Source organism: Nyctereutes procyonoides, unplaced genomic scaffold, assembly GCF_905146905.1.
Source record: "Nyctereutes procyonoides isolate TBG_1078 unplaced genomic scaffold, NYPRO_anot_genome, whole genome shotgun sequence".
Classification (NCBI taxonomy): Eukaryota; Metazoa; Chordata; class Mammalia; order Carnivora; family Canidae; genus Nyctereutes; species Nyctereutes procyonoides.
Genome location: NW_026575043.1, coordinates 3,702,844 through 3,718,250, shown reverse-complemented (window position 1 = coordinate 3,718,250; position 15,407 = coordinate 3,702,844). Strand labels below are relative to the sequence as shown.

At 41.9% G+C, this 15,407-nt stretch overlaps 1 protein-coding gene across 6 annotated transcripts in view; it reads right to left on the bottom strand.

Moving 5' to 3' along the window:
• Positions 1 to 15,407, bottom strand: part of KIAA0319 (KIAA0319 ortholog) — a 101,513-nt gene that overhangs the window by 30,420 nt on the left and 55,686 nt on the right. For 5 of the 6 annotated variants that reach the window (XM_055323039.1, XM_055323040.1, XM_055323041.1 and 2 more), the window contains 4 exons: positions 13,875 to 13,973; positions 12,463 to 12,560; positions 11,496 to 11,583; positions 6,105 to 6,237 (listed from right to left, as the gene is read on the bottom strand). In XM_055323039.1, the coding sequence (XP_055179014.1) occupies positions 6,105 to 6,237; positions 11,496 to 11,583; positions 12,463 to 12,560; positions 13,875 to 13,973 (418 nt within the window). Of the gene's footprint in view, positions 1 to 5,555; positions 5,706 to 6,100; positions 6,238 to 11,495; positions 11,584 to 12,462; positions 12,561 to 13,874; positions 13,974 to 15,407 lie in introns of those variants that run through there. The other variant, XM_055323045.1, reaches the window with a different exon arrangement.

Genomic DNA, 15,407 nt, shown 5'->3' with positions numbered 1-15,407 from the left:
GACACACTTCTTGAAGCACCAGGTCCTGGACAGTATATGATCTCTTCTTAATAAAGCCATTACTCTCAGGAGCAGAGAACATAACAGGCTTTCCTAACACAGAGAAGAAGATACATATCTAGACAAAATGCCAAGACAGAGGAATTCATCCCAAAAGAAAGAACAGGAAAAGGTTATGGCTAGGAATCTAATAGAAACAGATAAAAGTAGTATGCCTGATACAGAGTTTTCTTTTTTTAAGATTTTATTTATTCATGAGAGACACAAAGAGGGAGAGAGAGAGAGAGGCAGAGACACAGGCAGAGGGAGAAGCAGGCTCCATGAAGTGAGCCCGACATGGGACTTGATCCCCAGTCTCCAGGATCACACCGTGGGCTGCAGGTGGTGCTAAACCACTGCACCACCGGGGCTGCCCCTGATACAGAATTTAAAATAATAATCATAAGGATACTAGATGGGCTTGAGAAAAGCATAGAAGATACCAGGGAGTCCCTTACTGCAAAGATAAAAGACCTAAAAACTAGTCAGGCCAAAATAAAAAATGCTATAACTGAGATATAAAACTGACTAGATGTAATGACCACATGGATGGAAGAAGCAGAGGAAAGAAGGGGTGACACTGAAGATAAAATTATGGAAAAGAATTATGGAAAAGAAGAAGGAAAGAAAAATATTAGATCACAGATGTAGACTTAGGGAACTCAGTGACTCCAGGAAGTGGAGTATCATTCATATCACAGGAATCCCAGAAAAAGAAGAGTGGGAAAAGGGACACAAGGTTTATCTGAGCAAATTACAGCTGAAAATTTCCCTAATCTGGGGAAAGAAATCCAAATCCAGGAGGTACAGAGAACTCCCATCAAGATCAACAAAAGTAGGCCACCACTGAGGTATACCACAGTAAAATTTGTAAAATATAGAGATAAGGAAAAAGAAATCCCTAATTTATAAGGGAAGACAAATACGGTTTACAGCAGCTTTATCCGCAGAAAGTTAGCAGGAGAAAGTGGCACGATACATTCAAAGGGCTGAATGGGAAAAATATGCAGCCAAGAAAACTTTCAAAACTGAAACAGAAGAAGTAGAAAACTTGAACAGACCAACCACTAGCAATGAAATTGAATTAGTAATCAAAAATCTCCCAACAAAAGTCCAGGGCCAGATCGCTTCCCAGGGGAACTCTACCAAACATTTAAGAGTTACTATTCTTCTCAAACTGTTCCAAAACATAGAAAGAAAACTTCCAAACTCATTCCATGAGCCCAGAATTACCCTGATACTAAAACCAGATAAAGGGACGCTCAGTGGTTGAGCATCTGCCTTTGGCTCAGGTCATGATTCCAGGGTCCTGGGATCGAGTCCCACATTGGACTCCCCACAGGGAGCCTGCTTCTCCGTCCACTTATGTCTCAGCCTCTCTCTCTGTGTCTCTCATTAATAAATAAATAAATTCTCTTAAAAAAAATTTTTTAATTAAACCAGATAAAGGCTCCACTATAAAAGAGAACTACAGGCCAAAATCCCTGATGAACATGGATATAAAATTCTCAATAAAATACTAAAAATTGAATCCAACAGTACATTAGAAGAATCTCTCACCACAATCAAGTGGAATGTATTCTGTGCTTCAGGGGTGGTTCAATATTTGCAAATCAATTAATATGATACACTACACTAATAAAAGAAAGAATAAGGATCATGTCAAAGGATACAGAAAAAGTAATTGGCCAAGTACAACAATCATTCATGATAAACACCCTCAACAAAGTATGGATAGAGGGAATATACCTCAAAATAATAAAGGCCACTTATGAATGACCCACAGCTAATTTCGCACTCAATGGGAAAAAATTTAGAGCTTTTCTTCTGCAGTCGGGAACAATAAAGGGATGTCCACTCTCACAACTGTTATTTAACATGGTACTGGAAGTCCTAGATTCAGCAATTAGACAACAAAAAGATAAAAGCCATCCCAACTGGCAAGGAAGAAGTCAAACTTTCACTCTTCACAGATGACATGATACTCTACATAGAAAACCTGAAAGACTCCACGAAGAAATTCCTAACACTGATATACAAATTCAGTATTCTCAGGATAAAAAAATCAGCACACAGAAATCTGTTGCATTTCTATACACCAATAATGAAGCAGCAGAAAAAGAAATCAAGGCATCAGTCCCATTTACAACTGTACCAAAATCATAAGATACCTTGGAATAAAGTTAACCAAAGAGGTAAAAGGTCTATACTCTGAAAACCATAGAACACTTATGAAAGATATCAAAGAGAACACAAAAAAATGGAAAAACATTCCATGCTCATAGGCTGGAAGAACAAATATTGTTAAAATGTCTATCCTACTCAAAGCAATCTACACATTTAATGCAATTCCTATCAAAATACCCCCAGCATTTTTCACAGAGCTAGAACAAATAATCCTAAAATTTGTATGGAATCACAAGAGATCCTGAGTAGACAACACAACACTGAAAAAGAAAAGCAAACCTGGGGGCATCACAATCTCAGACTTCAAGCTCTATTACAAAGCAGTAGTCATCAAGACAGTATGGCACTGGCACAAAAACAGACACATAGATCAAAGGAACAAAACAGAGAACCCAGACATGGACCCTCAACTCAATGGTCAACTAATCTTCGACAAAGCAGGAAAGAATACCCATAGCAAAAAGACAATCTCTTCAACAAATGATGTTGAGAAAACTGGACAGCAATATGCAGAAGAATGAAACTGAACAACTTTCTTACACTATATACAATAATAAATTTAAAGTGGATGGAATACCTAAAAGTGAGACAGGAAACCACCAAAATCCTAGAAAAGAACAAAGGAAACAACAACCTCTTTGGCAGACTGGGAAAGGGTACAGCAGGCAATAAACAATACAGGGACCACAGGCTGATTATCCATGTGTGAAAAAATGAGACTGAATCTCTCAACAGTATATACACAATTCTAGATGGATCAAAACTTAAATATGAAAGATAAAACTTATAAATCTTTATTAGAACATGTAGAAGGTAGCTTCCAAACATCATATACATTTTGATTCAAGTAAGAAAAAAAAATTTCAAGTTTATGTATATATAGAAAAAGGACCCTAAGCATAAAATGCCAGACAGTTAAGGCATTTATTTCTAGGTAGAATTATGGGAGGTATTTAATTTTTTTAAAGGTTTTATTTATTTATTCATGAGAGAGACACACACAGAGAGGCAGAGACACAGGCAAAGAGAGAAGCAGGCTCCATGCAGGGGCCTGATGTGGGACTCAATCCTGGGACTCCAGGATCACATCCTGGGCCGAAGGCAGGCGCTTAACGGCTGAGCCACCCAGGCATCCCTATTTAAATTTTTTCTAATTATAGACATATTCTGGGTTTTAAAATTTTTTATGTCAAATGTGCATTATTCTTATTATCAGAAGAAAATATATTTTTATCTCTTAGATTTTTGTCTCTTAAAACCCTATATTTCTTCTGGATCAAGCCATGACTGCCAAAGTGGTAAATTAAAGATAAACATATAGACTCCTCACCAAAGATATGCCAATGGCAAACAGGCACATGAAAAGAGGCTCCACACCATATATCATCAGGGAAACGCAAATTACAATGAAAGACATCACTACACACCTATTGGGATGGCCAAAATCTGAAACACTCCCAACACCAAATGCTGGTGAGGCTGTGGAACAAAAGCTCTCACTCACCGCTGGTGGGAAAGCCAGAGTACAGCCACTTTGTAAGATAGCTTGGTGGTTTCTTACAAAACTTAGCATACTCTTTCTGTACAATCCAGCAGTCACACTCCTTGGCATTTACCCAAAGGGTTTGAAAACTTATGTCCACATAAAAATCTGCACATGAATATTTCTGGCAGCTTTATTCACACTGCCCAAACCAGGAGGCAACCAAGAAGTCCTCCAGAAGGTGAATGGAGAAATAAACTGGTATCTGTCCAGGCAATGGAATATTACTTATTGCTAAAAAGAAATGAGCTATTAAACCATGAAAAGACAAGGAAGAGCCATAAATGCATTTTACTAAGTGAAAGAATCCAATCTAAGATGACTACTTACTGTGTAATTCCAACTGTGTGACCTTCTGGAAAAGAAAAAACCACGGAGATAGTAAAAAGATCGGTGGTTGCCAGGGAGGAGGCAGGGAGACAGATGAATGGGTGGAGCATGGAGGATTTTTAGGGCAGGAAAATACTCTGTATGATATTTTGATGATGGGTTTGTACATCTGTCCAAACCCACCAAATGGACACTATCAAGAGGAAACCCTGAGGTAAACTACATGCTTCAGCTGATCATGATGTGTTAGCACAGATTCATCCTCGGTAAAATCTATAGAATACTTGTGAGTGATGTTGACAATGGGGGTGACTACACACAGGTGGGGCCCAGGGCATGTGGGAAATCTCAATTTTATTATAAATCTAAACTACTCTAAAAAAAATTCAAGTCTTTAAAAAAAAGATACACGTGAGCACTGAATGCCCCATGTGACTGTTCACCCAGCTTTCACAGGGCCTCTAGATTTGTAGGGATCTACTCTTAATAATAAAATAAGCTTGCAGAGCCAGGTAAGTTTATTTTTTTAGCTGTGGTAAGGAAGGAAGATCCTTGGTCTTGGGGTCATGAGTTCAAGTCCCATGTTGGGGGAAGTTTACTTAAAAAAATAAAGGAGCATTAAAAAAAATACGACAAAATAAAATAGGAAAAGGATACTTCTCAGAAGAAAGCTCTATAAATGGCTAATAAGCACCTGAAAACATGCTTAATATCATTAGTCATCAGGAAAAGGCAAATTTGGGATCCCTGGGTGGCGCAGCGGTTTGGTGCCTGCCTTTGGCCCAGGGCATGATCCTGGAGACCCAGGATCGAATCCCACGTCTGGCTCCCGGTGCATGGAGCCTGCTTCTCCCTCTGCCTGTGTCTCTGCTACCCTCTCTGCATCTCTCATGAATAAATAAATTAAAAAAAAAAAAAAGGAAAAGGCAAATTAAAGCCATAATGAGATACTACCACTCATCAAATTAGATAAAATTAAAAGGACTGACTATATCAAGTATTGGTGAGGATGTGGAGACTGGAAGTCATATACTGAAGGAGGGAATGTACAATGGTACACCCACCTCAGGAAAAAGTTTGGCAATTTCTTAAAATGTTAAACATAAATTCACCATAGAACCTGATCTTTCCACTATTTATTTACCCCATAAAAACAAAAATATATGTCTACACAAAGACTTAAAATAAATGTTAATGGCAGCTTTATTTGTAGTAGTTCAAAGATATAAAAAGCCCACTGGACAGAAGGAAGGATGGATAGATAGACTGATCAATCAACCAATCAATTGTGGTACATCCACACTGGAATAGCACTCTGCAATGAAAAGAAGCAGACTATCGATACAGACAACAGGGATGAATCAGAATCCTTTGCAGAGTGAAAGAAGACAGGCAAAAAGGAGTACGTACTGTAGGATTCCATTTATGTAAAATTCTAGACAGTATTTACACTGACCAAATACAGTCCATGGTGGCCCGAGGACAGGAGTGGAGAAGCAGGCAGAAACCCAAGGGGCATGAGGAGACCTCCGCGTTGACAGAAATGTTTATCGTGGTTGTGATGATGGTCTTCCTGATATACACACGTCAGAATTCACCAAGTGTTCTACCTTAAATACATACAGTTTATTATGCTCCAGTTATATCTTTAAAAGTTATGAAGAGAAAAAGATTAAGAAACAGATAAATCATACAACTCTGCCTTACTTTAAAGATACAAAATTTCTTTCACATAACAACACAGCAAAAAGATTGGCCATCGGCATACCATTCCTGACGACCAAAAGAAAATATTCCCAGTAAGCAGGCAGTTCTAGTCCACGTTCATCCATGAGGATATCCACCTCAAGTGGCTGCCAACCAAAACCCCAAAGGAAACCTAACTGGCCTTGACCTCTTCGTAAAAATGTAAAAAGCTCGGTGTAGTTAGTGTACTGGCGTCAATTTAGGGAAACAGTCAAAACTTATGTATTGAAAGCTCAGTAAAGGTGTGGGAACCACTTGCCTGAAAGTGTAGTTTCCTGGAACCAGGTTAGACAGACGTAAGGTGGGGGAATCAGCTGGGGTCTTCTCCTCTTGGAAGGGGCCATTAACTTCTTCCCAATGATAACTCACGATTTTATTGTCATCTGTACTTTCTAGGGAGATTTAAAAATACATGGAGACCAGAATGAAATGCAAGAACAGTAAAACAAAATTTATAATTTATAGTCCTCATGCTTAAATTTGTTTTTGCATGAAATTGCGGAATTATATAGATTTCAATGGAGATGTATTATGTGCTAGCAGGAGGATTTTTCTTCTTCCTAAACCATCATCACCATTTTCCTCCTGAATTTCCACCAGATTTGGGTGAGGCTGCTTTCACTCAGCTGTGAATTTTAAAAAACAGTGACAGGCACTATTGCTTTTTTAAAAACAGGAATCAAGGGGCACCTGGGTGGCTCAGCAGTTGAGCATCTGTGTGATCCTGGGGTTCTGGGATAGAGTCCACATCAGGCTTCCCCTGCAGGGAGCCTGCTTCTCCTTCTGCCTACATCCCTACCTCTCTCTGTGTGTCTCTCATGAATAAATAAATAAAATCTTTTTTAAAAAAAGAGAGAGATGCTTATGTATAATTTATCATACCCCTTTTACTACCCTCATCATTAAGGTGTAAATCTAGAGAAAGGTATCCTACAAGAAAACTTCCCTTTCCTGTGCTAAAAAGAGAGCAAATGAAATATGCTCCATACAATCACAGAGACTGAGACCTGGAAGAGAGTCAGCTGCATCTCACTCAGTTAAAGAACTAGCTTGTGTGACAGCTTAATAATCCCAGACTCCTGTCCTAAGCCATCCTGCATTAGAGAAATCAAAATGTGGTACATTTCCCCATGTAAATATTTTCATCTAAAATATGCTTTGTTTTCATGTTGTTAAGGGGGAAATGTGGATATTTGTATTTGAATAGGCAAAAACGATGTCAATATAATTTGTGTATATTTGCAGACTTGCAAAATGGAGCAGCATTAGCAACCGACAATTACCCTTTACTCCAGAGAATCTGGTATTAGCTTTGTGGTTAAATGTACACAAACGCAAATACCAGCCACACTGCGACTGAACATACTTTGTCACATGTCTATATCTATCTATATCAATGTAGTCAATTTCCATCTATTCTTGTTTGCATGGATGCCTGGAGTCACACAGGGGCCCCTTCCACATATAAGAGAACGAATGAACTCTGATCAAATTAACAAAACACTACCAACCCTCGATGAAGGCAACCCTCCTCATTTTGTTAAAGTGATTTTCCAGTTGCTCATCACATATACTAGATGAAAAGGAAATTCTCTAAGAATTGCTTTAATTCCAAACCAAATAGCGAGGCCCTAAAGAAGTTTTGTGGACAAGTGGGACATAACCGATGGCAAGATGAACATTGGACAAAGCTGTGAGCCACATGCCCAATGAGGGAGACACTGGGCATCGGCGTGAGTGTGCAAGCCCTCCTGGCCTCATAAAGAACACCAGGAAGCCTTGCAGCACGTGGGGCGGAGAGACTTTGAAGTGCCACAGATACCCACGGCTGCCGTCGATGAGGGCGGACGTCAAAGGCAGGGTGAGCACTTGCGTCTGGGGAGACACAACAGCCGTGGGGGGCAGGTTGACTCTTCTGGCTGTGTGACAGGAGAAAGGGACACTGACTGAGCCTGTCAGGTGTGCACAGATCATAACCCCGATAAAAGCACCTGCCTTTTAAAAGTTGGTTATAGCCCCGTCCCGGAGGACAGAGCTGCAACAACCTTCCCGTGCGGGCGAAAGGGTCTCGCAGGGAGTTGGAGCAACCCAGGAGGGCTGGATGGCCCTCGGGCTCCCGGGACACTAACAGACACCTGCGAGCGCAGGAAGTGCGCCGAGCTCCCTAAGGGCTGCAGCGCGCACGGCGGGACCGGACCGGAGCAGCTCGGAGGGGCTCGGGAGCGGCTCCAGGGAGGGATCTGCGGGGCGGGAGCGCGAATCCAACAGCGCAGGCCCCAGAAAAGGCACGGGCGCCGGGAACACCAGCCCAGGATCCCGCCTCCCCCTTGGACAGGCAGAGGCCCGGTAGGGCCCAGGACCGCGATGACGCACCTGCCCCGACTGAGTCAGATCAGCGGCCCCCGCCCGTAGCCTCCAGGCCCCTGCAGACGGATAACCAGGAATCCCCGAGCCCCGTTGTTTCCTCTGAGCTGAATCCAGGCTTCAGAGTTGCCATAGCAACTGCGGCTGATCCTCCCGGGGCCCACGGGGTGAACAAACCCCCGCTGAGCCCTGCAGCAGGCAGGGCATAAAAAAGAGCAGCTCCCCACGTGCTAACACCTGAGAATCAGTCACAGCAGGCCCCTCCCCCAGAAGACCAGCTAGACGGACCAGTGATACTCCCCCGTGTTCCCAATACAACTTGTTTTATGCCCTCTGCCACTGAGGCAAAATGAGCTAGAAGGAAAACCTCAGCTCAAATGAAAGAATCAGAAACAGCCCTGTCCTCCCACAGAGTTATCAGAATCTGGATTACACTTCAATGTCAGAAAGCAATTCAGAAAGCACTAATCTACACTACTGTGGCTCTAGAAAAAAAGCATTAAGGACTCACGAGACTTCATGACTGCAGAATTTAGATCCAATCAGGCAAAATAAAAATCAATTGAAATGAGATGCAATCCAAACTAGAAGTCCTAACGAACAGGGTTAACGAGGTGGAATAACGAGTGATTGACATAGAAGACAATTGATGGCAAAGAGGGAAACTGAGGAAAAAAGAGATAAACAATTAAAGAACCATGAAGACAGATAAGGCAAATAAATGAACTCTAAGTATGAAAAAACCTACGTTTTAATTGGGGTTTCCCGAGGGCGCCAAAGTGGACAGAGGGCCATAATATGTATTTGAACAAATCCTACTGAAAACTTTCCAATCTGAAGGAAACTGCATTCAGACCAGGAAAATAGAGAGATCCCCCCCCTAAAATCAATAAAAAACCGTGTTCAACCACCTCGACATCTAATAGTGAAGCATGCAAATTCCAAAGATAAAGAGAAGATCCTGTAAAGCACAAGAGACAAGAAGTCCCTGACTTTTCATGTGGAGGGAATATAATGGTAACAGCAAGACCTCTCCACAGAGACGTGGCAGGCCAGAAAGGGCTGGCAGGATATATTCATGGTCTAAATGAAGAAGAACATGCAACCAAAATACTTTATCCCAGCAAGGCTCTCCATTCAGAATGGAAGGAAGATAAAGAGCTGTCCAAGACAGGCAGGAACTGAAAGAATATGTACCTCCAAACAGCTCAGTCAAGAAATTTAAGGGGGACTCCTTAAAACTCCCTTTTAAGAAGAAGTTCAGTGGAACAAACCACAAAAACAGGACAAAAATAGGATATCCATGATGACACTAACTCTATCAGTCAATAGTAAACACTGAACGAGAATGGCTTAATGACCCCATCAAAAGGCGCAGGGTTTTTCAGACTGGAAAAAAAAGCAGGACCCATCAATTGCAGTCCTACAAGAGACACATTTTAGACAGAAGGACACCTACAAACCTGAAAATATATGGTTTAGAGAACCATTTACCATCAAATGGTTCTCAAAAATACCCTAAAAAACTATAAACACTTCTGAAAGAAATTGAGGAAGACACAAAGATATGAAAAATATTCATGCACATGGAATGGCAGAATTAATATTGTGAAAATGTCAGTGTTACCCAGGGCAATTGTACACGTATAATGCAATCCCTATATATACCATGGACTTTCCTTCAGAGACTTAGAACAAATTATTTTAAGATTTGTGTGGAATCAGAAAAACCCCCAAACAGCCAGGGGATTTTAAAAAAGAAAACCGTATCTTGGTGGCATCACAATGCCAATTTCAGGTTGTACCTACAAAGCTGTGTTCATCAGACAGTGTGGTACTGGCACAAAAACAGACACATAGATCAATGGAACAGAATAGAGAACACAGAAGTGACCCCGAACTTTATGGTCAACTAATATTAAGATAAAAGGAGGAAAGACGATCCACTGGAAGAAGACACTCTCCTTCCATAAAATGGGCCTGGAAAAATTGGAACCTCCACATGCAGGAATAATGAAACAGGACCACTCTCGTGCACCATACACACAAGATAACTCAAAATTAGAATGAAAGATCTAAATGTAGACTAGGATTCCATCAAAAACCCAGAGGAGAACTCAGGCAACACACCTTTTTGAACTTGGCCACAGAACCGGAGAAGGACAGTGTAATGTTCTCATTCATTTGGGGAATATGAAAAATAGTGAAAGGGAATATAAGGGAAGGGAGAAAAATGTGTGAGAGAAGATCAGAAAGGGAGACAGACATAAGACTCAAACTCTGGAAATGAACTAGGGTTGGTGGAGGGGGAGGAGGGCGGGGGTGGGGGTGAATGGGTGACGGGCACTGAGGGGGACACTTGACGGATTGAAGCACTGGGTGTTATTCTGTAAGTTGTTAAATTGAAACATACCAACCAATAAAATTAATTTATAAAAAAAAAAATAAAAATAAAAAAAAAATAAAAAAATAAGTTGGTAATAAACCATCCTGTCAAGAAGGCGTTTATCCTATAGGCCTCCGCTGTGGAGACTACCTCCAACAGTTTCAGAACCTTCCTATGAAGGTTGAGGAGCCTGTCTGCAGATTTACATCTTGGCAGGCAAGTCCCAGCCCAGGGGATTAGTATGTATGTATTAGTATTAGTGTGTACTAATAACCAGGGCTTCCTCACGTAGCCTGAGCAGGAACTGCAGACACAGAGCAGAGGAGCACACTTCCAGCTCCTGCCATGGACAGCTGGGTCTGAAATCTTTGACGCAGGCACCCCCTACTACCCACACTGAACTCTGGCTGGAATAACACTCGGGCAGAATGTGCTGAAAGGGAGCGTGGAGCCTCAGAGGTAACAGCTGGGAGGAAGCGCTGGCACAGAGGAGGCCTGCCTCCAACTGGACAGGTTGTGGCCACCCAAATGACAAAGGGCCCCCTGCTTCTAATTCCTATAAACGCACTGGCCTGTGGGCTAGTGGCAGCCTGCAAGCCCAATGCATACATTCCCCAGCACCCATGGAAGGGGAGACTGAGGCGAGGGGAAGGGAGATGGAGTAGTGACGGGAGCAGAGGTTGGCACATGGCTACCCCCTGACCTGGTACCCTTAAATAGCAGCATTGAGCAAGTACTAAGAATTACACAGAATGCAGAAAGGGGTGGGGGGAGGCATAATCACTGCATATTTTCTCTAGAGTAGAGCCAAACATAAAAATAAAAGATACAATATCATTCTGGCACCAAAAACAGATGTAAACCCATACAACACAAGGCCATTCTCTCACACAGGCTTACCTGGCTTAACAGTGACATTGACAAATCCTTCTCCAAAGGCATTCTCACTAGAAACTGCTACTTTGAAGGCATAAAGTCCCGCTGACAACTGCAACATAAAGAAAAGTTTCAGGGGTAAACATGCTAAGGACATGATAGGTCCATTGCCTAGAAAGTCCTAAAATCTTCCAGAAACCGTTCTCCTGAACTAAGCACAGCAAAGGGTCTTAGGAGAAGGTCTCATCTGGAGCTGTGCAGACATTGCCACGTGTTTGAAGCCAGGGCCCTGGCACACTGGAAATCACCCCAAAAAGCCCACAGCCTTGTCACAGATGCTCACGGACCACATAAGTGGGGTGGACCTGCTGAGGGTAGCAGTCCATAAATTGGCTGTCAGTGGTCTGGCACTCAGAGAAGCGGAGCACGGTGGTTGTAGGAGCTCGCGCTGCACCCATGGCTGTGTGGTCTCAGGACCAAAGACAAAATGATCATCAGGTGGGAAACCAGATCCCTAGTAGCTAAGTCAGTTTCTTGATCCTTATGATCCAGGAAGGGGACGTGTTTGAGGGGCTTCCCTCTTGGAGCAGTATCTGATAGCCAAAGCATTTGTGAGCTGGAACGGAATTACTGGCAGCTCTAGAAATATGCCTACTTGCTTGAGAAGCAGACGTAACCAGAACGTCTCTACCACTAAAAAGACAATGGGACTTAGAACACAGGCTTTGCAACCTCACCACAGAAACCCTTGGGCAACCAGTCTCCTTTATCCAAGCTGATAAGCCAAGTAATTAAAATAAAGAAAAGCTATCTGAAAGTTTCCTTCTTTCAACATTTGCCTGTCTACATGGTTGAAACTATGGTTGAAACTTTATTCATTTATAACCTTCTTCTGATCTTAGTCATAAAACAGATTTCAGGGCTCAACAGCTAAAGTGTTAGCTGAATTCTATGATGTGCTGTCCGAGACAATCAGTCTGCAGTTACTTACTTGAGAGAGATTAAGAGTTTGCATGTGCCTTTCTTTTATTTCATCTCGGTAGTCTTCAGGGTGGCGCATTAAACTCCATTCATAGCTGTATGCGGTTTCTGAGAGCAAAAAAGAAATATGAGTAATCATAAATTTGGAAAGGTTGTTTTAACAATCTGGGCAGATGGAAGAGGATGACAGCCCTGACCCCAGCAGAAGGGACAGCTGAGATATTCTGAACTCTGCTTTCAACTGTCATCCAGGTAAAGAACTGTGAGATTTCTCTATCCTTTTAACGTAAAATTTGTTTTATTAGAAAAACACACAGCTTATGGAAAAACTCATGAAATGTAGAAACTGAAAAAAAAAAAAAAAGAAAGAAAGAAAAGAAAAGAAAACCATCTCCCTGCTCTTAAATTTACCATTTGATGACTTTCCTTTCAGGCTGACTATATATTTACATATAAATTTCAACTACAGTATAATCCATTGTTCTTTTTTCTCCTTTTAATAAAAGGCAAGGAGATTTCCATACATTTCATCTGTTGCGGGGGTTTCTTTAAGGACACAAAAACGGGTTAAACCTCTGAACGAAGACGAGAATGTCTCCTACCATGAGATGCTACTAATTCAGGTGTGGAGTGCCTCAACTAACAGGATTAAAGGCAAATGCCAAATATCATCTCTGCTGAAATGTCGACCCATAGGTGATAGAGGGGAAAGCAAATGAGGGAATTAACCTGAACGAGAAACATTCAACATTTTAAGAACGAATATACTTTAGGAAAAAATGCCTTTGGCTGCTCAGGGGAAGAACTCAAATGTTTGCTTCTGGACAAGCAGAAGAAAGGGCATTTTGAATGAGCACTGGGTGTTATACTATATGTTGGGAAATCGAACTCCAATAAAAAAATATACAAAAAAAATAAGTTAAAAAAAAAAAAAGAAAGGGCATTTTGAGCAACATATTTCGAAGAGCTGGTGCGAGGCATCCTGAGAACCTCAGAGCCCCGCTGTCAACACCAGAACATCTGTAAACAGAGCTTGGGGCACATGCCCCACGCCCTCTCTCCTCAGGGTAAAATCTTCCCACGCCTTCTGGGTGACCACAGGTCAAACTCTGGAATGTGGAAACCTCTCCAGCTCTAACACATCCCTTGCTTTGCATCCTCAGAAATGCATGACCTTCCGTCCTGACCAATTACAGGATATGTCCTGTATTTCATTTCCCATACTCTTCCTCTAGTTTGGACTACTTCAGTGAGGTTTAAGGCTTAGGACCACCAAAGCCTCGCCACCACTCCCGACCCTTCAGTGAGGACTTCACACAGTGTTGTTCAAGTGAACCTGTGCAGTAAATAACCAGCAAAGACTGGTGAAGAGCAACCCAGCTACCTGGCCTCTGGTGTCACAAAGGAAAACCAAACCCTTACCTGCAGGTAGGGCTGACACAACAAAAGCCTTCAGCTCCACTTCATTTTCAGGTAAAGTCAGTATCAGGTTATCTCCAGCAGACACCACGAGCTCTTGTGCTATGAGTTGATTAGACATAGTACAGTCCTTTACACACAATGATGCTATTATATTACTGCCCCGTGATAGATTTGTTTTTAGATAAGACAAAATAACATCTCTCTTTATAGTAGTTCTCCTCCCTCTGATTTTATCTAAGACACTTCTTTCCTCTGGCTAGTAACCTACCACGACCCATATTATGCTGCAGGGCAAATTTCATAAATTTTAAGTCATCTGTGTGAGTTGACAAAGGGAAGAAAATCGCAATTTGGATTGACTGAGCACAGTGTTGGGTAATAAGGTTTTTGGAAGAACAGGTCGGGTACTATAAGTTGAGCCTCTTCTTTCTCTTACCATCATTGCCTGACTCCGTGGTATGTGCTACTTTCATTAAAAAATTGAGTGTAATCCTAAGTGTTTCTGTATCATTAGTCACATACCACTCAGTTCTGTTAGCAGCCTCGTGAATCACCACTGATGGCCTCGCTCCTGGAACCTTTCCAAGAGAAAACCCAGTCAACCTCCATAAAAAAGGCGATTTTAACTCAGGCAGCGGAGACATTCACTCTCATCAAAAGCACTTATCCACTATATCAGCACTCAGAACAAGGTTCATTTACCTCCTCTGTAAGCAGCAGAACACTGATGTATTATTCAATTGGCATGATGTAACTGGACATTAGTTTCACTTATAAAATACAATTGAGATATGTCAAGATATCACACAGATATCACACAGAGAAAAGCACTGAAGAGCTCCCATTCTGTTTTGTCTTAAAGCAGAGTGCTCCTCAGAGGTCTCGGCTACTTGGAGGTGTCAGGGGGCCATGTGGCTCACTTACAACTGATCCTCTCCTTTCAGTACCCTGTCCTTCCAGAGCCTTCCTGGACCACCTGCAGGGGCCTCCTTGGCCTCTCTGGCTCCTCTTTCCCATTACTTCCATGGACTCTGTGCCCTGAAAGTCAGTAACCGTGGACGCAGAGGGGACACTGGTCCCAACCTATCATTTCATCCTAAGTGTTTCTGTATCATTAGTCACACACCATTCAGTTCTGTTAGCAGCCTCGTGAATTACCACTGATGGCCTCGCTCCTAGAGCCTTTCCAAGAGAGAACCCAGTCAACCTCCATAAAAAGGTGATTTTAACTCAGGTGGTGGAGACATTCACTCTCATCAAAAGCACTTTTCTGCTAAATCAGCACTCAGAACAAGGTTCAGATGAGGCAACTGAGCTCAGAAAGGCCAAATAATTGTTCAAAGTTATATTAATAATTAGCAAAAATAGACCCACCAATATTTAATTAATTTAAATGTATTGATTTCAACAAACACACATAGCAGATGACACTATGCCAGGCTCGGTTCTAAGGACGTTAAAAAATGATTACTTCATCTAACCTTCTACTAATTCCATGCAGTAGGTCCTATTAGAACCCAAGGATCCTATATC